This window comes from Typopeltis vanoorti, chromosome 19 (assembly GCF_054136105.1).
Source record: "Typopeltis vanoorti isolate ZY-2024b chromosome 19, IOZ_Tvanoo_1.0, whole genome shotgun sequence".
NCBI classification, from domain to species: Eukaryota; Metazoa; Arthropoda; class Arachnida; order Uropygi; family Thelyphonidae; genus Typopeltis; species Typopeltis vanoorti.
In genome coordinates this window covers 76,638,874-76,663,421 of record NC_143567.1, presented here as the reverse complement: position 1 = coordinate 76,663,421, position 24,548 = coordinate 76,638,874, and the positions used below count along the sequence as shown (strand labels likewise).

At 35.9% G+C, this 24,548-nt stretch overlaps 1 protein-coding gene across 4 annotated transcripts in view; it reads left to right on the top strand.

Annotated features, from left to right (window-relative positions):
• Cep97 (centrosomal protein 97kDa) overlaps positions 1-24,548 on the top strand; it is a 208,006-nt gene that overhangs the window by 71,659 nt on the left and 111,799 nt on the right. For 2 of the 4 annotated variants that reach the window (XM_090409279.1, XM_090409280.1), the window contains exons 7-8: positions 5,909-5,991; positions 11,937-12,020. In XM_090409279.1, coding sequence (XP_090265405.1) covers positions 5,909-5,991; positions 11,937-12,020 — 167 coding nt within the window. Of the gene's footprint in view, positions 1-5,908; positions 5,992-11,936; positions 12,021-15,681; positions 15,779-24,548 lie in introns of those variants that run through there. The other 2 variants (XM_090409282.1, XM_090409283.1) reach the window with 2 other exon arrangements.

Below are 24,548 nucleotides of genomic sequence, written 5' to 3'. Positions count from 1 at the left end.
ACCCATTAACTAGGAGGCAGGTAGTTGAATTGGCATGGCTCCTTTAAGTAATGGATAGCAGCTTTTTTGGACCACACTTCTGTGTCTGGATCCCACATCTGTGGGATCCAGATTCAGAAGGAATACCAAAGTAATGCAGAAGTCATATATTTCCCGTATACATGTAGTGAAAAGGTATATCGTCTTATTATTAAATTACTAATAATAATACTAAAATAAGAATAATAATACTAAGGCAGTTAATGTGAAGTCATTAGCCTCTATATACAAGTAGCTCTGTCGTGAAAATACTTCATGCACAAACTTTGTTTATTTACACTTGGACAAAGGATTAAACTGAGAATATAATTTCTTGCCATCTTTAATTTGTAGTATAACCAGCTGAAAATACTTTCACCATCTATCTCTGATCCAGAGTAATTTAATGATAAGGTGATATACCCTGTTCACTACTTGTATATGGGAAATATATGATTTCTGCATTACTTCAACCTTGGTATCCCTTCTGGGTCTGGCTCTCACTCATGAGACCCCCATTACAGGTTGAAACTGGTCTGGGCAGTGGTCCTTCCCATAATGCATAGTATTATACACACCCAAAAGGATGTGTGTGCTTTGCATTATGTATGTGCATAATGATGTGAAGTTATTAACCTCTATATACAAGTAGTCCCATCCTTAAGATAATTTATATTACACTTGGATAAAGGATTAAACCAAGAATATAATGTCTTGACATCTTTAACTTATAATGCCTGCCATGTATAGGATAGGGATTTTTCTGTATGGGTTCAGGGTTCTTGCCAGTGGGCCTGTAAGAAATGGATGAGCCAAACCTAAGAATACATACAGTTAACCCTACACATAGGACTAACTGCTAGATATCAAGATCAGAGCATTAATTATAATGGTGTACATGAACTTGAATTATATAAAGATTAATAGCTTATCGCTTTTACATTGAGCTGAATGTATGAGGAGCAACATGGCTTTGCAAAGATCATGCCTTAGTAATTTACTATCGTATATTTTTATAATAGAGAGTTGGATAAAGGAAATGGCTTCACGATGATTCTGCAGGATTTTGCAAAGGCATTTGACAGAATACCACGTGGAACTCTGATGGGGATAGATATGATACTGGTTAAGTGGATAAGTGGGTGGCTGCTGGACAGATATCAAAAAGTGATATATATATATATGGAGGGACAGAATCAAGATGAAAACAGGTGACTAGTGGTGTGCTGCAAGGTTCAGTGCTAGGATCGTTGCTGTTTAATTTGCACATGAATGATATAGGAAATAATCTGAAAGGAAATATTCAGTTTTTTGCTGATGATGCAAAATTAGGTAGAGTAATCCTTTCTTTCATAAACATCATCCAAGACATTACAATAGAAAAAGATGATTTATTAGTCAGTTTTGATGTCTCTGACAAAAATTTGTTTTGTAAAAAAAGGATTGTGTCCTCTGACACAATCCTTTTTTTTACAAAACAAATTCCCTCCACATATCACGGCACTCTTTGCACATGTATTTTGTATGGGCTATTTTGTATATTTTACCTACAAAAAGAAGGCACAGCCATGGGCTCGCCATTATCCTCCCCATTGCTAACTTTTATATGGAACATTTTGAGCAACTTGCTTTAGGTTCCTCTCCTTTAAAACTCAAAGTCTGGCTTAGATACGTTGACGATGTTTTCGCGATCTAATCCCATGGCCGCCAGACACTAGACACATTCCTTAGCTACCTACACAAACAGATACAGTTCACAATTGAGATTGAAAGACAGAACACACTTTCATTTCTAGATACACTTGTCACATGTCTTCCTTCTGGCAATCTTTTCTTCAGTGTTTACGGAAACTGACACATACTGGCCAATATATACACACAAACTCCTACTGCCACCCAACACGAAAACTAGGTGTCATTAATACTCTAAAAAAACAGGGCTCTGAAGATCTGCTCCAGTGAACAGGCACAGAAGACGAATTTCAAAGTTATCAGCAATACTCTTCAAAAAAATGGGTACAGCCAAAACACTATTAACAAAATTCTCTACAAGACCTCAATAAAAAACAAAGACAAACCAGACTACAATAAAACTATAACCATTCCTTACATTAAAGGAACATCAGATAAAATAAACAGAATACTACAAAAATACAACTTCAAAGCCACCTTTAAATCTCCTGCAAAATTAAAAAGCTTACTCAACTGATCCAAAGATCCACTCCCTCTGCTGGCCCACCCTGGAGTATACCGTATTTATTGCACTTGTAACATACCATATATAGGCGAAACAGGATGCACAATTCCTATCAGACAAAAAGAAAGTAAACGACACATCAAATATAATAATTATGGTGAAGCTGGCCTTTTGGATCATGTCCTTGAACACCTTACGTTGAATTGACTGGAAAAACACTAGTTCTACATCACACTAGTGTACATCACACCAAAATGTGGTATGAATGCAAATTCAAGGAAGCCTGTGAGATTATTACCAACCACCCCAATCTGAACAGTAATGATGGTCTAAAAATCCAAAACATATCTAAGGCATATATTCGACCCACGGAACCTTCTTCTCTAAGAGCAACTATAAGCAGGACTGTAGAAAATCCAGGATCCTAAATCAAAAATAACAATTGTAATGCTAAAAGCAGGACATCATTGTTACTGAAAGAAAACTATCTGTGAGAAAGAATGTTTATTCATATTATCAGAAATAGAATTTAGCTTGATGTAGTTTATAATTTTTTTTTCCTCACTAGAGGTCATGCCAGTAGAATAACTTGTGATCAATTCATTGTTTCTCTAGCTTACTATATGTAATGTAACTTAGCGTGTCCTGTATATTTGTATATGCTCCAGATGATGATTTTAATATGAAGATCGAAACGTCGGGATATTAAAAGAGTTATTTATAACACAGTTGTAAAGTCCATAATTTCTAAAATGAAAGTAGGTAGAGTAATAGTTAATCAAGGTGATGTGGAAAGCTTGCAGGATGATTTAAATAGGCTGTCAGTATGGGCAAATGATAATGGGTGTCAGTTTAATGTTTAGAAATGTAAAGTTACGTGTTTTGGAATAAATAGATTACAGGCTGTGTATCACATTGATGGCCCAGGAAATAGATGAAGCTAGAGATTGGTTGTAGACAGAGGGTAAAAGTTTAGAGGACATATTACTAAGGTTGGCTATTGAAGAACATTAACAAGTAGAGATGAGGAAGTTGTTATTCTTCTTTATCTCTAGTTGTTAATGTTCTTTAATAGTCAAGTAATACCCAGACTTGATACTTCCACATCTGGATTACTGTGCTCAAGTCTGGTCTCTTGGGGATGAGAAGTGATGGAGAAGATTCAGAGGCATGTGACCAAGATGGTTAGTGGTCTATGGTCTGTGCCCTATGATGATGATTGAGGGTGTGTGGATTTCAGTAATTGGTTGAGAAGAGAAAAAGCGGGGATATGGTAGAAACGTTAAGTTGCTGAAAGGATTTTATAGAATTAATGCCAGGAAAATGTTTTAACACTTGGCTGGAAGGTCCAAAACAAGGGGTCATCCTTGTTTTGGACCTTCCAGCTTGAATAAAGGGGTTGTAGTAGGAGTGTAAGGACTATATTTTTTTCTTGGAGAGTTGTGAATGAGTGAAATGGGTTTCCAGAGTCGGTGAGTACTTTATCTGTTAATGGGTTCAAGGAGACATATGATAGATTATGTGAATAGTTTGGGTCTCTCGCGATTAGTCTTTGGACTCCATGGATGTGCCATACAACAACAATAATAATATTTTGGAAGTAATTTAGCATGGTGTGCTTTACTTGTAAAATAGTTTCAGAATTGCCTACTCAGCTCTATAGTTAATACATAGGTACCTTTTCTTATTATGTATCTCCCACCCACAAAAGGTTTTTTTGTAAACGTATAATGCATTCATACTGTGGGTGGTCTAAGTATTCTTTTTTTAATTTTTAAAATTAATTTTATACTTTTTTAAATTTATTTTTTACATAGTTCAGAAACTCTGCTCTTGAGAAGACCAAACATGGAGCTTGTTCAGCCACTTCACACCTCCAATAAATGGAGCAATGGTCTCACACTGGGAGATGAAATCTAAAAACAATCATCTCAAACATCCATGTCCATGCAGTATTTGAACCCACAGCCTATTAGTTGGAGAGTGGATATGATAATCACCAAGACAACCAGGCTGGCATATTTAAGAACTTTCTGGTAGTTACTTGTTGCTGTTGAGTATTTGCAATACTATCATGATAAAACCCATGATACTTGACTGTGCTATAGAACAGGAATAATATTAGAATATTAGGTTTTATTAAAAAAATGAAGAGCTTGAAATAAAAATTAAAATATTGATAACTTCTGGTCAATTAAAGATGCAATCCTGAAAATGAAGAAATGTGCCCCGACAGAACACAGAGCAAAATTGAAGAGAGCTAAGCTATGTGAAAAAGTAGCTAAACAAAAATTCATGAGACTTTTATAAGAATATAGAAGATAAATAGAAAGGTTGCAAAATGTTCTGGAGACTGTTGGAGAAAAGAGCACTGTTAAAGGAATCAAAGATGATAAAGGTAACATGGAAACTGAAGATAAAGATATTTTTGATGTCTGGAATAATTATTCTGAAAGATTAAGTAAATCGAACAATAACAGAAGAGTAGTAGAAAGTATTCAAGAGAAATGCGATCTAGAGTACTTCAGGATGTGCATGAGATTCGGGATTTTGGGGTGATATGATAAAAAGTACATTGACGTGTAGGGATAAGGAAGTGGTGGTCCTTTATTTAAGGCATCAGTCTGACCACACATGGACTGTTGTGTTCAGATTTGGTCACTTGGTTTTCATTGTGATGTGGAAACACTAGAGAAAGAGAGAGAGAGGGTCCAAGGACAGTGATTAAAGTGATACCAGAACTCTGGAGTGTTGGTTATGAAGAGTGTTTGAGGGAATGTAGATTACAGAGTTTTGGATATAGGAGGAAAAGAGGAGATATGACAGAGACCTTAAATTAGTTAAGGGACTCGACCAGATTAATACAGAAAGAATTATAAAAAGAGTCTTGATGTTGAGATGGGAAGAACAAGAGTCGATTCCTGGAAGTTGCATAAAGGTGTGAGGAGTAGATTTTTTACATGAAGAGTTGTTGGTGAGTGTGTTGTGAATGCAGGGAGTGTAAATAACTTCAAAGTTCATTATGATAGACATGCTGACATGTTCATTATGATAAACAGATAGCCAGGTTTATTGCATTTCATACCAGACATGCTAGTCTGAGAGTGACTGCAATTTACAGACTTTTATTATTATTATTATTATTATTATTATCCTTTCCATGAAAAGTTGTAAATTTATAGCAATGGGTGGGCAAAAGATTATACCTGGGAAACAGTACTCTTAAGATCAAATGTAGTACTTTTACTGGGAGATGAAAGTTGTCTACTATCTAAAGATTTTTCACAAACATTCATGTTACAGTAAGATTTGAAAATATTGTCTTTGGTTTGGGAAGTACAGATGCTATTAAATTGGCCTATCAGAGTGGCAGTGTTATAACCTTTGTTGCTTTGACATAATCTAAACAGCAACCAACCAACCAGTCTTTGAGTAACTAACTCAATTTCATATATGGATCTGAAAATCAGATCCATATATGAAAACTGAATGCTATTTTATACATGATAGTTTGTTACTTTAGCTGATCCCTTTTTTATTCTATGTGAATATATTCAGGTGGCTCTTATCATACCAGTATTACTAATTCCATGATCTATTCCTATAAATTCTCCTCTTCATCAAAAATTACACTCATTGTAACTATTTAGCTTAAATGAAATTGTAAGTAATTGTTTGAAATATTTTTTACAGATTTCATATCTATCTGGACTTCACTGCTTAGAGCAACTTACAATTGGAAATAATCCTTGTGTACTTATGACTGGCCAGCTACCGTATCCTTTAGAAATATTTTAGTGTGTGTGTGTGTGTGTGTATACACACATACACTGCTTGGAAAGAAGTCAATGGATGCCATAGCGTGAGGAACAAACAGCCATGGCACTCACCTTAATAAGATATTGATTCTCCTTTTGCTGCAGTGACTGGAGCAATCCTATGGGGGGCATACCTTCCACAGATGTTCAGTACAGTTGAGATCAGGGCTCTGTGGAGGCCAGTCAAGTGTGGTTGGCATCCACAAACCATGCAGTTACAGCAGCAGCCTTATGACATGGTGCATTGTCTTGCTGAAAGAGAAGTGGTCATTTCTGTAGAAATGCCACAAAATTGTTCATGGCACCACAAACAATGATTCAAGACCAAACCAGGTAAAACAAGGCCATACTATCACATCTCCGAATTTCATAGTTGGAGTAACTCGCTCTGTTCACCGGGCATCTGTCACACCCATCTGTCTCTGCTTGGTAGAGGATGTAGCATGATTTGGGTAATCTGGGGCTTGCATATTGTGGTCCTACCATGGAAACCCATGTTGTGAGCCTTAGTTCTGAATGTTTTTGTGCAGATTCATGTTCCAGTCGATGCCCAAAGAACTCTGCATTCAACATGTCAGCCAACAAATAATGGTTTTTACACATTATCATTTGTAACATCCTGTGGTCACATTCATTGAGTGTGTTGGGTTATCCACTGTAGGTAGCACTTGCAGTTGACTCTCTGCCTTCCATCTCAGTATATGGTATTACTAATTGTTGACCTGGGGATGGCCCAGTATGTCAACAACATGTCACTTGCCACATGGCATCCTCTCACAACAAGTTTGAAAGCTGATGGAGCTTTCAAACTCCATCAGTTCCCATCTTGCAGCCATTTCACTCAGACATAGTTGTTGCACTGATTTGGGAACATCATATTCCTTCAATTTATGCTGGCTACATACACATGACTTGTTACCTGACAAGATGCACCTTGCCCATGAAGGTGTCTGTTGACTTCTTTCCGAGCAATGTGTGTAGTGTGAATAGTGAATATTGTATTAAGACATACTGAACTTGATAATGTAGGTGAAAGAACCTAAATTTTGAATTACACGATACTGGTGTATTATTTTACTAGAATTATTTTACTGTAATTTTTCATCACATAAATAATACGAAGAAAATGCAATAAAAGGAAAGTAATGAAATTAGGGTAAATAAAAGATATTGAGGCCAAAGTTGAGGCAGAGATGCCCGAGGAACAAGCAGGTTTTAGGAAAGGTAGGTGCACCAGAGATCAGATCCTTTGCCTTAGACAGATCATAGAAAAATATAAAGAATGCAGACTCCCTCTGGTAATGTGTTTCTTAGACTACTCTAAAGCTTTTGACTGTATTGAGCATGTGAAACTGTGGGAAGTAATGAAAAAAATGGGTTTTCCTCAACACACTATCAGGTTGATAGCCAACTTGTATAAGGAACAAGAAGCCACAGTAAGAACAGGTGTTGGATTGACTGACTGGCTTCAAGTTGGAAAAGGAGTTAGACAAGGATGTTTACTTTCTCCTCACTTGTTTAGTATATATGCAGAGGACATCATGCGTGAAGCATTGGATGCGCTCAGGACAGGAATTAGGATAGGAGGTAGATTGATCAGTAATCTGAGGTATGCTGATGATACAGTACTCCTTTGTAATGACATGGAAGAACTAGGACTAATTCTTAACAAAGTTAACAAGATCAGTAATAACAGAGGACTTCAACTCAATTCTAGCAAGACAAAGATCATGGTTCTCAAAGGAAAAACAAACAGAGAAGCTCTTGAGAAACAAGTGTACCTTAATGGAGAAAGAATTGAGGAAGTCAGCAAGTTTGAGTACCTGGGATCCATTATTAATGTGAAGAAGTGCTGTTCAGAAGATGCCAGAAAAAGGTTAGGAATGGCTAAAACAGCAGTCAGAGACCTGTCTAAAATCTGGAAGGATGGATCTATCTCCATGGGAACAAAGTTGAGGATTTTAGATGCTGTTGTTTTTCCAACAGCGACTTATGGATGCAAGACTTGGAACCTAAAGAAGTCAGATAAGAAACGGATATCTGCTTTTGAGATGTGGTGTTACAGAAGGCTGTTGAGGATATCATATACTGAAAGGCGTGCAAATGAATGGGTGTTAGAAAAGATTAGTAGAACTTTAGGGCTCCTTAAGGATATTGACAGAAGAAAGTTAAAATATTTTGGACACATAGAAAGGATGGAAGGAGGACTTCTCAGAACAGTAATAGAAGGTAAAGTTCCTGGAAAAAGAGGCAGGGGTAGACCATCAGTGAGATGGATGGATGGCGTGTGTGGAGTGACTGATCTTCAGAGAGTTGAGGCTGCCAGAAAAGCAAACAACAGGACTACATGGCGAGGCCTGGTGTGGAACATCACCGAGCATCGGAGTGACCATACGGCATTTGTAGATGCCCAGAGAGAGAGAGAGAGAGAGTTATTGAAATCTTTTCTTGGGTTGTTTAAAAGGGTCAAAGCTTGATAATTGGGATGAGACCTCTACATAGCCTTTTAAGGAATGCAGAGAACTGACCAGAGCTTCTAACCAGTGTCTAATCCTCACCTTCTCATGGTGTGTGTGCCCTGTGAGTAGGTATAAACCCAGATACTAAATGAATGAGGATGGGTTGATAATTTGAGGTTTAGCCCACCAAAATATATTTTGCTTATTTTGGTACAATAAGATGAAAATTCATGCTGCCTAGTGATGAAATAAGCCCTTCTGTTTTCATCAGGGAACCAGGGTGAACAGTGAAAGTCATCTACTGGAATAAACTCAACTTCATCAAAAAATCAAAATGGCCCACCATAAACTTAAGAGGCATAGGGAAAGAATTAGAGAAGTACCTTATCAACACAATTGGTGTTACTGAATCAAACAACAAACAGGTAAGATTTTTTAAAATAACAATTACAAGATGTTATATTCAGGGAGTGATGATCAGAGAAAAGAAGTAGTCATAGTCTCATCACCAAACCAAGATAACCTTTTTTGAATAGAAGGGAATATCAACTGGAATGATGTGGACGAACATCAAAGCATGGAGCTGGACAATGATGGGACTTATTGCTTATGGTCAACAGAAGGTTCTACTCAGAATTGGAGGAATTTTTCAAGGCATTAGAGGAGGCTGCTGACACAAAGAAAAAAAGAAAAAGTTTGTCCTTGTTGGAAATCTAAACAGCAGAGTAGGAAATGGTTTCCAGACATATAGAAATATATTACGAAAATTGGGAGAAAAGGGTAAAGCTAATAATGAAGGCAAGTATCTTCTGGATTTTTGTTCAAGACATACACTGCTCATTGATAACACTATGTTCCAACATAAAGATATGCTCAAATTCACATGGAGAGAGAGAGAAAGAAAGAGTCCATAAATAAGAGAAGTCTCATTGACTGTGTTATTATTGATAGTAATATTTTTGTTGATGGTTCAGGACACAAAAATGATCAAGAATCTCAGTGTCAAACTCTGAAAAAACAAACAAACGTTAATCGATTCAGCCAGAGAGGCATGTGGTGAAGTCTGTAAGGAGGAAAAATCGCACTTCCATGTTGGATGCAAGAAGTGAATGAGGTGGTCTGGAAAAGAAGAATGTGTATTGAAAGTTTCTAGCTACTAATTTGGCAGATGTAGATATCACAAGAGGATAGAGAGAAAAATGTTAGAAAGCAAAGCATTATGTAAAAGTAGCTAAGTAAAAGCCTTGGGATGCTTTGTTAAGAATCATTATCATCAAATTCCTAACAGTGTACCTTCAGGTGTATACAGAGTATTATGATATCACTACATGAAAAAGTTACATTATTAACTTCCTATCAACAAATTTTCCTCCAAATTAATCTGTTATATTTCACAGCTTCAATATTATCAGATGTTGGATGTTTCTCTCTTTTAAGGCATTGTTTATTGCATCAATCCACGTATATCTTTGTCTTCCTCTGGGTCTCTTTCCTACCACTCTCGTTTTGCTAACCTTTCCCCTCCCATTCTGTTTAACTGATCAGCAAAAGCGTAAAAGTCAGCAGCTCTGCTGACACTTTCCTGAATGCCAATGAAATAGAGTTCTTTTCTAATATCATCATTTTTAATGTGATTTTCTCATTGACACCATCTGTTCACTCCTGTAATCTTTCTCAGAACTCTCATATCTGTGGTTCTCTAGTCTTTGATCAAGTGTTTTATTTTTAACCCACTTCTCAGATCTACAAGTTAAAATTGATTTGAACACTGTCTTGCATACAGCTAATTTAGTGTTTTGACTAATTTCTGTCTTAAGAGAATTAGAGTTGTTTTTTTTTTTTTTATTTTCTCTCTTATTTGGTAAGAATATAGAAAATAAATATTAAGAAGTTAGTAAAATGTTCTGGCCTGCTATTGAAAAAGCTTAGAAATGAAGGAAAGTACTGTAAAAGAAATCAGATGATAACAGTCATATGAAAACTGAAGATAAAGATATTTGATATGTTTAGGGTAATTACTTCAAAAGATTGCTAAATAAAATGACATCACTGTGGTAGAAAACATTCAACAGGAATGCAATCTAGAGTACATATCAGTACTTGAGGTAGAAAAAGCAATCAAATTCCTTAAATGAATGTAGGAAGAGGCAACTGGAGTGGATGATGTTTGACCAGAAATGCTCAGATATATAGAGTATAAAAATTTTGCAGTGACTGCACTGCATAATTCAGAAGGCATAGTGAGATGGTCTAATTCCAGATGTTGGAGTAAAGCTTTCATAGTACCCATCTATAAAAAGGGAAATGAAACCGAATGTGAGAATTATAGATGAATTTCCTTACTGAGTGTTCTAGGTAAAAAGATTTATGCAAGCAGATTTGAGAAGAGATTAGAAAAATTGTAGAAGAGAAACTTGGAGAAGAACAAGCTAGATTCAGATCATACAAGGGTTGTCTGAATTAGATTTTCACTTTTAAGAGAAAGATGAAAAATCTGTTAATATAAACAAGAAACTGTATGAAGTTTTGTAGATCTTGACAAGATGGCAAGAGAAACTTCAAAATGCTAGATATATGGTGTAAGCGTGACATTATATCGAGCTATACAAAAAGAAAAAGAAAAGTTTCTTTTTGTACATCTTTTGAGTGACTATTTTGGAGGAACTGATTAAATAGGATTTGAAGTTTGTTTCTTTTAATTTCATCGTTTTTTAGTATATTTAAAGCTCTACTTTTGTATGTACTGATGATTTGAAATTTCATATTCTGTGTGTGTGTGTGTGTGTGTGTGTATGCTCTGAGAAAATGTTTTTACCTAACAGGTAATTTCATTTTTTCCTTTGCAGTTCAGTTTGCATAAACAGAAATGTATAATTTCATCATTGATTACCAATTTCAATCTAGATTTCGGCTAAAAGTTTACTAAAAGAGGTAGATGACAACATTTAAGATCCCTGTTTCCTCACACAGTAAACTGGGTATGGCGATATTTTCAATTAATCAACTGCATATTATGTGTGTGTGTGTGTGTGTGTGAGTGAAATATATAGGAGTAATATATTCTATTTAGTTTTCTCTTATATGTGTGTGAAGCTGTTATTTAAACCATTATGGTAAAAGTTTTTTTTTTTTTGTAGAAATTATTGTTCCCAACATTAATAATGTAATTGTGTTAGCTTTTCTTTGCCTTAACTAAATTATCAATGTTTTGTTGGTATGTGTTGGTGGTTTTTGTAGCTCCTGTTGCTATAATCTGTAAGATGATATCTAATAAAGTGCACTAGTTGTTGCATACTCATAGCACTAATAATTATATTATTAGTGTTATTTCACTATTTGTGTTTTTCTACTTTTTCTGCCTGAATTCAAATAACAAAGTGACATTATAGTATATTTTCACTTTAAATTGCATCAGTTTTTGTCGTCTTTAACAATGCATCCCAGAGGGTTTGATTTTCGGCCATTTGTTGTTAACTGGTGTTTAGGTGTTAGATTGCTAGATGGGTTTGTTGTTACACAGAAAGAAAGGTAAGTTTATACATGAATTGCCATTTTAATCAAGGCCTGGTCTTATAATATAATATTTATAATTCTTTTTGATAATTTAGTTTGCATGTCTTAATTTTTCTCTTTGGTTACATATCATCATCGAATTCCTGCCATGTACCCTCAAGGGGTGTACAGGATATGATAGTACTACATGAAAAATTTACATCATTACTAACTTCCTATCTACAATTTTCCTCCAAATCAGTCTGTTACTTGTCAAGATTCCAACATTATCGGATCTTATGTTTCTATCATCTAAGGCAGTGCTTCCCAAACTGTGGGCCGCGGCCCCCTTGGGGGCCATAGGTTTTGTTGAGGGGGCTGTGAAATAATGAAAACCAATTTAAAATGTTTTAAGACTAAGTAGTTTTTTTTTTTATTTTAAAAGAAACGTATTTAACTTTTATTATTTATTATTTCTTTTTTGTAATTTTTTATATTTTAATGGAAAAATTCACACATTGGTGTTGGTTCACAAACTTTGCTTCCTGCGTATTTCGGCGCTTAATGAATATTAGTAAATATTGTTTATTCATATGTTTCATTTCAAAGCAGTGGTTAATTGTATTTACTTCGAATGCTTTCCAGGGAAGCTCCAAATCTTCCTGTCCCTTTCATCATGCGTTCATAATCAGGGACTATTGATATTGACTTTATATACATATCAAAACTCGTTTTATATTATCACTGTCATCCAAGCTAGTTTTCTGTTACCAATAAAAGTTTCGCATATACTTCACACATGAAAAAAACCTTAAACAAGTTCATGTGGGGAGATAGTAACTCGCTTGCAGTGGTAAACAACATGCCCTCCCTAACAGCCACTATACTACAGAGGCAATAAAAACAAGTACTTTTATTATGCCAGTGAATAAGGTGTAAGGAGTTTGTTTAATATATTTCTCAACAAATAGTGCAATTAGAGACAACTGGGATAAAAACACACTAATTAATGAATCACATGTCCCCTCATACAGAAACTATGCTGTATAGACTGAAACAAAACCATATGTTGCATGGGCAAACACAGTATCTAACTAAAAACTATTGTTATTAATTAGATGCGAGTTCGATTTCCCAAGGCAGCAATAAAATTCAACCGAACGTGTTAAAATTCGTAAAAGTGTTAAAACTAAGTAATATATATATATATAATGAATGTTATGGCAGTTTCACATATGGAATTCGGTTGAAGAGAGTTAGCATTTCAACTCAATTGTCAGTTATGCTTTTATCTTTCGGTTGCGCGATCCTTTGTTAATACCGCACCAATTATATGCACGTTTCAATAACCTGCCTTTGCTGTCCGTTTCACGTTAGGCTTAATTACTGTAAAGGGAGAAAAGTCACAAAAGAGAAAAATGTTCCTGGTCCAGGGATTCCTTTATTCAGGTAATATTCACTAATTTCATGTTATTAGTCTGTGGTGTGCCAGTATCAGTAAGTGGTGATATTATTTGATCTATTCTACATTAAAAAATTTAACCCTGAGATGGATAAGTGGCTGATAAAAAAAAAATTCCCGCGAACAATGAAAAGAAGCAGAAACAGACTCAAAAAAAAGGACAGTATTTCATATTTTACCAGAACAGCCTGCATCGTCTTCAGAACCAAACGGTAAGAGGCAAAAAATGTAATATATGCATTTGATTTTTGCAATATTCGCTGTGTATGTTTTGTATTGAATATAAATACAATAAATATTATAATAATATATATCTCTATTACGAATTTTTTTCAAGGGTGGCCGTGAAATATTTTAATTTTTGTAAAGGGGACCCTGACATCCAGAAGTTTGGGAAGCACTGGTCTAAGGTATATCATTGATAAGGCACAGTATCAATCCATCTATATCTTGGTCTTCCTATGGGTCGTTTTCCTGCTAATCTGGCTGAGAACACTTGTTTTGCTAATCTTTCTTCACCCATTCTCTTTAAGTGACCGTACTGCCTGAGATTAGCTCTGCTAATGCATTCCTGGATGCTGATAATGTCAAGTTCTTTCCTAATAACCTCATTTTTAATATATTACCATTGATGCCATCTGTTCATCTCTCCAATCTTTCTCAGGACTCTCATATCTGCGGTCTCTAGTCTTTGGTCAAGTGTTTTACTTCTGACCCAGCTCTCAGATTCATAAGTTAAAACTGGTTTGTATACAGCTAATTTAGTGTTCCGACTAATTTGTCTCTTATTCCATATGAATTTATTCCATTGACTTGCTACCATACCAGCTTTGTTGATTCTGTTGTCTATTTCCATATTTAATTTACCATCGTCACTAAAAATCATGCCTAAATAGCTGAACTGTTTTACTTGTTCCACAGGTTCTCCATTCACAACGCAGTTGACATTTTCGACGATTCTGCCTATTTTCATTGTCTTTGTCCTTCATACCATATCTATTACAACAGTTATTCAATTTAGTCAGGGAATCTTCCAGACTCGTAGCAGATTTATTTAGAAGTATAACATCGTCTGCATAAAGCAAAGAGCTGACATTAACATCTCCAATTTTGATATCAGGTTTAATACCACTTTCCTTCATAATATGATCCATATAGATAATGATTAACAGAGGGGATAATGAACATCTTTGTCTCACACCAGATTTAACATTAAACCATATTCCTGTACTTCCTTCAATTCTAACTGCTGATTTACAACTCAAATGAAGACTAAGTATTGCTTGATATAATGCCCCATTGACACCATATAACTGTAGCATATTGAATAGCTTCTCTGTTGGCACCTTGTCATATGCCTTTTCCAGATCGACAAAACTTAAATACAGATCTTTGTTATATTCCCATGCTTTCTCAACTATTTGTTGTAAAGTGAAGATCTGATCTGATCCTGACAGCTTCTATTTGGCCTTAATCCAGCTTGTTCTTCACCCAGCTTTTATTCCACAATTCTTCTCAATCGTTTCTCAAGTATACTTGCATAGATCTTGCCAGGAACACTCAGTAGGGAAATACCTCTGTAATTCTCACATTCAGTTTTATTTCCCTTTTTATATATGGGTACTATGAGAGCTCTACTCCAATCATCGGGAATTCGTCCCTCTGTCACGCCTTCTGAACTGTTCAGTGCAGCCACTGTAAGACTTTTATACCACCATACTTCAATTTCTGGTCGAATATCATCTACTCCTGCTGCCTTGCCTCTTCTCTCCATGTGAATTTATGCACATTTTTATGTTGGAACATGGTGTTAGTAATAACCAATTCATGTCCTGAGCAGAAATCCAACAGGTATTTTTTCCATTATTATTAGCTTTGCTCTTTTCTCCATATTTTCTCAAAATATTGTTGGTTACATATAATGCATATAGTAATATATAACATTTTAGCCCTTCCAAATCAGAATAATGAATATATGTTAAACAAGCAATCATTTATTGCATGTAAAATGAATAAGCTATTAAAATTCTCTAAAGAAGTAAACATGCTCAAAATGTACTGTTAAAAAGGTTTCATAGGAAGTTTGAATATGTCTCTTCACACGAAATACACTTATAAATAAGACAGTAACAAAATTCAGACCATAATGTTCTATATCTGGAAATGAACACAATGTAGGAAAGATAGGAGGGATTGTTAAAAAGCTGAAATTGGGCATGTGGACTTCAGATCGAGTACATAATTTTATATTTCAGAAAGTATGCAAGAATGTCGATAAAAGCTAGAAGACATCTGTGCTTCTTTATATAATGAAGGCAGCAAATTTTTTGAAGTAAGTTATTCTTTAATTTGTCTTTAAAGTAAGGTGTTATCAACCACATCTCATGCCTTGTACTATTTGACAGTTATTGTGTTATAAAAAAAAGTTGTATGCCATTTAAATACAGTGGTATTTGACATTGATTTGCATTAAGAATTTTGAAAATTCAGTAAGTATTCACTATAGTGAATTTGTGGGGCTCTTCTCAGACTGATGCTTGGGGGGGGGAATACATGAGAAAGTATTAGCATTCATTTGGTAGTTAGCTGGTCGGCTGAGCAGATAGGGTCTGCAGGCCATGGGTTCAAATCTCATTGTGGCATCTTGGTTTTTTCAGATGAGTTTCATTTCCAGCTGAGAGACATCACCTTAGTTATTAAGGATATTTTAAGTAGCTTGATCTCCAGAACAGGGTTTCTGGATTGTCCAACACTTAAACCATTCACATTACTAATGTGCCACACATTTCTGACCTTTCAAGGATGAAAGTGATATATTTTTATTTCTTCTCTTTTGGGATGTTTGTTATGTAGTTTAGCTTATTTGTATTCAATATTTGAATATATTTTGTAAACTTTGAATATACACAGTCTAGCCAAAAATACTGTTACAACTTGAACAGCACATAAACCTTTAATCTATCAGTAAATCATTTACAGCTTTCAGCACATACAAACCACATGTTTGAGGGTGATCTGAAAAGTTCTCGGCCTTGACCATAGATGGCAACACTATTGGCAAGATTTTTTTTTTTTTTCTAAGTTGGTACATCTGTCATAAGCATCCCTGTGAAGTTGCAAGTCGTTTATACAGCTGTCTAAAGCAAAAATGTTGTCTGTATCCCTTTGAAATGGATAAAATTAAGTATTGTGCAGTTATAAAATTCTTTGTAAAAGAAGGTTTAATGCCAAAAGAAATTCATTCGAAGTTCATAAAAGTTTATGGGCACTCTTCTTCTTCATTTTCGACAATTAAGAAATGGGCTGCCGAGCTTTGAAGATGATCCATGTGAAGGGCATCCAAAAAGTGTAACAACACCAGAAATCATTGATCAAGTGCACGATATGGTATTGGATGATGACCAGCGAGTCAAAGTGCGTGAAATTGCTGAGACTGTAAGCATTTCAAAAGAACGTGTTTGATATATTTTGCATGAAGAATTGCAAATGAAAAAGCTTTGCACAAGATGGGTGCCACGCTTGCTCACAGCATCTCAAAAATGCACTCGCATTGAAAATCTCTGAACAGTGCTTGCAGCATTTTAACAAGAATAAAACTGATTTTGTGTGTCGATTTATTACTATGGATGAGACTTGGATTCACCATTACACACACCAGAATCCAAACAGCAGTCAAAACAGTGGACAGAAGTGGTTGTTCAGCGCCAAAGAAGATAAAGTCTGTTCCATCAGCAGGAAAGGTCATGACATCTGGGATGCTAAAGGCATTTTGTTTATTAATTACCTTGAAAAGGGTTAAACAATAACCGGGTAATATTGTTCCAATCTTTTAACCAGACTAGACAAAAAAATTCATGAGAAAAGATGCAGTTTGCAGAAGAAACAAATCATCTTTCATCAGGATAATGCAACTGCCCACCAAGGTGTTTTGGCAATGGGAACATTAAGGGATCTGCATTATGAATTGTTGGAACATCCACACTATTCCCCAAATTTGTCTCCCTCTGACTTTTGTCTCTTCCCAAAACTAAAACTCTTCCTTGCTGGTCAGCGTTTTTTCTTCGAATCAAGAGGTGATTGCAGCTGTAGAGGGGTGTTTTGCAGATCTTACTGAGAACCACTACAGGGATGAGATAATGGCAACCTTTCCGACCACCCTTGTATAATGTGCATATTGCAGCACTCCTTCGAAATGTCCCACGTTTGCCTTCACATGCACACTCTAACTCGTGGCCACACATCAATGGTGGTGCACATACATCCAAAGGAAATTGCCACCTCTTGCTCCAAATCCATTCAGGCTAGCAACGATGGGGTGTTATTTTTTGTAGGCTGCTCTCACATGCTCTGACCACAATTTGAAGTCCATTGGATTTAGATCAGGACTTCCAGAGGGCTAGTCAGATGTTGATATGTGGTTGGGTACATTTGTCCCAACTACTGTCATTCAGGGTCTATTCCACAGGTTCCAGCACAGTGTCAAAGGGTGACCTATTCCTGATATGTTTCCCTCGCCCTCCAAACCATCACTGACGTGGAGTGATGACCTCTGTGAATCCTGGATGCTATGGCATGCACTGTGCAACCATCAGGGGCATATACCTGAGTGTTTTGGCAGTTAAAAGACTCTTGAGTGATGAAAATCTTCTCATCTATGAAGAGGATATCATTGCGTCTGTTGTTTGTTTACTGCCAGAGAAGTGCCTTTGGTTTTATTATCCTCTGCTGTATAAAGTTGTGGTGTTAGTTAGTGCCCAGTTGAACGCCAATAGGCTCTCACCCCCTGGTCATCAGTTAGTACATGTGACATTGTTCTCTGCGAAACATTCATCTATCGTGACATTACTTTCTGCGTTCTCACAGGATTACTGTAGACACATGCCTTCATAGTCCTCACAAAGTGTTGTGTCTTAATTCAGCATGGTTGACCTGTTCTTTGGCAGTCAGATACATCTTCTGTGTCATCATAGCATTAATAGTTCGAAACACAAACATCCTACTGATCTCATGTGTTTTTAGCATGTTGTGAAAGTAGCAGGTGGCTGCATTCCAACCTTGTGAAGTGCTATTACAGCTACATGGTTCTCATAATCTCTCCACTGCATGTTAATCTGTACAACTAGACAACTCTGATACATGTTAATGTGGATTGTGCACAGCACTACTAATGGAACTGGGCTCTCACAATTCTGTGTGTGTGTGTGGGGGGGGGGGGTTAACAGTATTTATGGGGCAAGACTGTGTATAAAAGCTAAACTAGAATCCCTTTTAATTTCATATTTCATAAATAATAAATATCAACTCAGTACCAATCTCCTCCTCCTCATCATCAATTTCCTGACATGTACCCTCAAGGGGAGTACAGGATATGATAGTACTACATGAAAAATTTACATCATTACTAACTTCCTATCTACATTCCTCCAAATCAGTCTGTTACTTTTCAAGACTCCAACATTATCAGATCATATATTTCTATCGTCTAAGGCACTTTGTACCGTATCAATCCACCTATATCTTGGTCTTCCTCTGAGTCGTTTTCCTGCCAACCTAGCAGAGAACACTTGCTTTGCTAATCTTTCCTTGCCCATTCTGTTTAAGTGACCATACCACCTGAGATTAGTTCTGCTAATGCATTCCTGGATACAGACAATATCAAGTTCTTTCCTAATATCCTCGTTTTTAATATGATATTGCCATTGATCCATCTGTTCACGCCTCTAATCTTTCTCTCATATCTGCGGTCTCTAGTCTTTGGTCAAGTGTTTTACTTCTGACCCGGCTCTCAGATCCATAAGTTAAAACTGGTTTGAACAATGTCTTGTATACAGCTAATTTAGTGTTCCAACTAATTTCTATCTTATTCCATATGAATTTATTCAATTGAATTCCTGCCATACCAGCTTTGTTGATTCTGTTGTCTATTTCCATATTTAATTTACCATCATCACTAAAAATCATGCCTAAGTAGCTGAAATGTTCCACAGGTTCTCTGTTCACAATGCAGTTGACATTTTCAGCGGTTCTACCTATTTTCATTGTCTTTGTCTTTTTATTGCTGACCTTCATGCCATACCTATTACAACAATTATTCAGTTTAGTCAGGGAATCTTGCAAACTTGTAGTGGATTTATTTAGAAGTATAACATCATCTGCATAAAGCAAAGAGCTGACATTAACATCTCCAATTCTGATATCATGTTTAATACCACTTTCCTTCATAATCTGATCCATATAGATAATTAATAACAGAGGGGATAATGTACATCCTTGTCTCACACCAGATTTAACATTAAACCATCTTTCTGTACTTCAATTCTAACTGCTGACTTACAACTCAAATAAAGACTAAGTATTGCTTGAAATACTGCCCCATTGACACCATATAACTGGAGCATATTGAATAGCTTCTCTCTTGGCACCTTGGCATATGCCTTTTCTAGATTGACAAAACTTAAATACAGATCTTTGTTATATTCCCATGCTTTCTCAACTATTTGTTGTAAAGTGAAGATCTGATCCTGACAGCCTCTATTTGGCCTGAATCCAGCTTGTTCTTCACCAAGCTTTTCTTCCACAATTCTTCTCAAACGTTTCCCAAGTATACTTGCATAGAACTTGCCAGGAACACTCGGTAGGGAAATACTTCTGTAATTCTCACATTCAGTTTTATTTCCCTTTTTATATATGGGTACTATTAGAGCTCTACTCCAATCATTGGGAATTCGTCCCTCTGTCCAGGCTTTCTGAACTATGCAATGCAGCCACTGTAAGACTTTTATACCATCATACTTCAGCATTTCTGGTCAAATATCATCTACTCCTATTGCCTTTCCACATTTCAAGCCTTTGATGGCTTTTTCTACTTCAAGTATGGATATTCCTGACTGCATGCCTGTTGAGTGTATTTTACCACTGTGTTTCATTTAGTAATTTTTCGAAGTAATTACTCCATTCTTCAAGGATATCTTTTTCTCCTGTTTTCATGTCACCTTTATCATCTCTAACTCCTTTTACAGCACTCTTTCCTCCATTTCTAAGCTTCTTCAACAACCTCCAGAATATCTGGCCACCTTCTTGATATTTACTTTATATGTTCTAACCAAAGTCCTCCCATGACTTTTGTTTAGCTAGTTTTACTCAGTGTTTATAGCTTCTTACATTTTTCTCTGTATTCTCTAAGAGCAAAAGCTAACTTATTTGCCAGGAACTTTTGATATGCTTTCTTTTTTTCCTTCACTGCCTCTTTAACTTCCTGTGTCCACCATGGAGTTCTGATTTTTCTATCCTTGCAGACAACCTCACCACATGCCTCTCTGGCTGAAAGAGTTTTCTTCAAAGTTTACCACTGAATCTCCAAGGTTTGGTTCCTGTTCTCAAACTCTTTCATTTTTTCTTCAATAATCTTTGTGTATTTTAGTCTACAGTTCACATCTGAGAGCTGCTCAACTTTTATTCGCTTTAAAACTTTCTTACATGTTATTCTTTTCAATATGAAATTCAATTTTATCCTGCTGAAGACTAAATAGTGATCGCTTCCAATTTCAGATCCTCTGTACCCTCTGGTGTCCTGCATCAGGGAGAAAACATCACTATCAACAATAACATAGTCAATGAGACTTTTCTTATTCCTAGCCTCTTATGTTGGAACATGGTGTTAGTAATAACCAGTCCATGTCCTGAGCAGAAATCCAACAGGTATTTGCCATTATTATTAGTTTTGCTCTTTTATCCAAATTTTCCCAAAATATTTTTGTATGTCTGACAATCATTTCCTACTCTGCTGTTTAGATCCCCAACAAGAACCAACTTTTCCTTTTTCATTGTGTCAGTTGCTTTTTCTAAAGCCTCAAAAAATTCCTCCACTTCTACCTTAGTAGAACCTTCTGTGGGACCATAGGCACAAATAAGTCTCATTGTCCAGTTCCCCATTCTCATATTTGCCCACATCACTCTACTTGAGACTGACTGCCATTCAAGAAGATTAGCCTCGTATTTTATGTTGAATACTATGGCTACTCCTTCTCTTCCTTGATTGTCATTGCCTGAATATAACATTTTGTATTTATTGCTCAGAAAGATCTCACCAGTTTTGGTCTTTTTTGTTTCAGTCACTCCTATTATGTCGATCTGGTACTTATCTAATTCTTCAGCTAGCTCCATTTCATTGGCATTCAGGCTTCTTATGTTGATAGTACCGATCTTTAACACCAGTCTTTGTTTTGGATTTGAAAATCACAAACCCAATTAAAAGACCACTCTTCAAGTACATATAAAATTATCAAAAGTATGTGCATGAGAGACAGAGCAAGAAAGAAAGATTGGGGGCGGAAGGAGTTCAAAGTCTTCTTCTTTCACTATGCGTTATTTACGCTTCCTATGCAGGGTCCGCGTGTTATTTAAATTCGACTACATGTTAGTACCACTCCCAACCGACCTCTCGCCTATTCTGCCGCTTGGGGGAGGGATATTTTTTGGCTGTAGAAGTGTATGTTCATGGGGGTTGGTTTGCCTGCTTGCAGAATGAAAAACGCCAGATAAACTGGCTGCAAAAACCCTACTGTCCGTGCCTAAGATCGGCTAACTTGGCTGTGCCTGAGGAAGATCCTCAAGTTCCTCACATCTTCAATGGGAGTCGAACCTGTGACACGGAATTAGTTCAAAGTATGTTTAGTTAAATTAAACCTGCCAAGAAATTATATTCTTATTTTATCCTTTATTGAAGTTTAAACACACAAAGTTTGCATGTTAGTTATGTTTAGGTTAAGCACTAATATAATATTGTATAGTATAATATCACTCGTGTTATTGTATTGTTTATTGGAGAAAATACATTTAAAAATAATAATTAACTAAATTTATTTAGCTAATTAGATTATAAGCCAATATTTTGACCTGATTACCAAGGCATCTTCATGGGCACACAATCAGGAAGGCAAACAAAGAATGATTTCCAAAGAACTGTAGTCTTAATTGGAATCCTCTATGGGTGCAATGGAATCTTGCTGAAGGTCTCATGATGATGGTCTCCCATACTTTTGGCAATGTAATGCAGCTGAATTTGCTTAGGTTTGGAAAATTTTGTAGTGCTGTGGTAGATATCAGGAAAAGTCGCTGATTTGTATTTGTTTATGTATGAGAGGAAAGTGTTCTTCTATTGAATCTGGTGATTTATCCATGGCATTGGCTACCACTTTGGAATGGGTGTAGTACAGATGATGGGCATATTTTCTGTGTTCTAGGTGGATGTTAACTGTTCTTGGTTTGTCAAAAGTGTTTAAGTTTGCAGGAGCAAGGAATACTGTAGATACCTGGATGAACTAGATGGTGAAGCAGATCTTTAGGTGAGCGGAGCAGATAGAGGTAGTGAAGGGCAGATAAGTGGAGCAGTGTTTGGTGTGGCCTGAAGAAGGTCTGTATGTTATATAAATCGTATTATTTAAGAGGATTTCACCTGTTTTGGTTTTCTTATGCCCAGTAATGCTAATTATTTTGAATGGTGTTTTTCTAATTCCTGATTAGTGATTAGTCTACTTCTTTTCCATTGATTCTTCTTACATTGATAGTGTCTGTCTTCAGCTCTGTTGATGTTAGTTCAGCAGCTCACTTTTCATTGCTCTCTCTAATGAAAACATCAGGGATCTTGGGGTGATGCCTAGCTGACATATCTGTTAACATTGGTGCCATCATAAGTGTTAACCAGTATAAAATCTTGTTCCAGATTACCAGCTCCTCCTCGTTCCAAATTTGTGGAGTGCATCACTGGAAGGCAGTACACCCAATTGGACATTGTATCAGGAGCCTTATCTGCATTTTTTTTATGCTGGTGGTCTCCTCCAAGTTATCTAGTCTCACTCAGCCTTAAGTGATGTCACCTGACGTACTATTTATTTCTCTGAGCATTAGCTGGTTAATGGTTGGAAGAATGAAAAAATAGTTTTATAAGGGAAATGAAAGAGTTTAGCAAATCTATTAAGCAAAGATTTAAAAAAGAAAAAGAACTTCTTTTAAAACTGCTGTTATAATTTAGTGCCCACAGTGTTATATTCTTATGGCAGACAGGATTTGTAAGCTTTTGCATTCAGCTGTGCTGAATTGTACTTGCTCCACTTATATTATTTTAAAATGCCCTTTTTGAGCAAACTTAAGGGGTTCAGAATAACTCACTATTCACTTTTTGGGAATTTTAAATTATGAATCAAATGTTAAGAAAGACATCCACAGTCAGTTTCTACTAAGTACCATTTCTTGGAATCTGGGAGAGTGGCAAGCAGTAGATGTGTATTAGCTTACATGTGAGAAAAGTCTTTAAGCATCAGTTTCTATTTCACTGTTAGCCAGTTAACTTGGGTTGGAAATAAATAAGTAAAGTCATACCTTGTATTAAGATTGTAATTAAAAGAATGATAAGCCTTTTAATGAAGAAAATATTTCTTGAAAGGTATTCTGCAATTATTGCCACATCTGTCATGCAGAAATGATACCTGTAGTTAGTTGTTGAGTGATGACTCCTGTTATTTATAAACATAAGGAAGTAAAGCAACACTTGTTTGCATACATTTGTTTCTACCAGACAGAAAACAATGAGGGAAATGGAGTATTCAGTTTCAACCAAATATCTAAGGTTAGATAGTAGTGATTTTCATTGCTTTAAAAAAACAATTTTTTTGCTTCTTTTTGACATGTTAAAAGTAACAAAAGTTGTTTTTGAAGCATATTTAATTTGCATATGGAAATAATACTTTTTAGAATCAACAAAATGAATTTAGAATATAATTTCTATTAATTTGAACTGGCATATAAAATCCAATGGGGAAAAAATAAATAAATAAAAGCTTCTTTCAAAAAAGATGTTTTATTTGAAGAGAAACTAAATGAACTATCCATAATTAAGTATGGAAGAGACAAAACTTGATCTTTGATTCAGTATAGAAATAGTACAACAGTACATAATAATGTACTAATTTCTTGCATTGGTATGTTGTGTCGATACTTGACTCCATAACAAAGATTAATCTCTTATTGCAGGGTAGAAGAGCTCATATTCAGGGTGAAGAGAGTCCTTTTAGGGATAGAGATCCCTGATGCTAACCTCTCTGTGT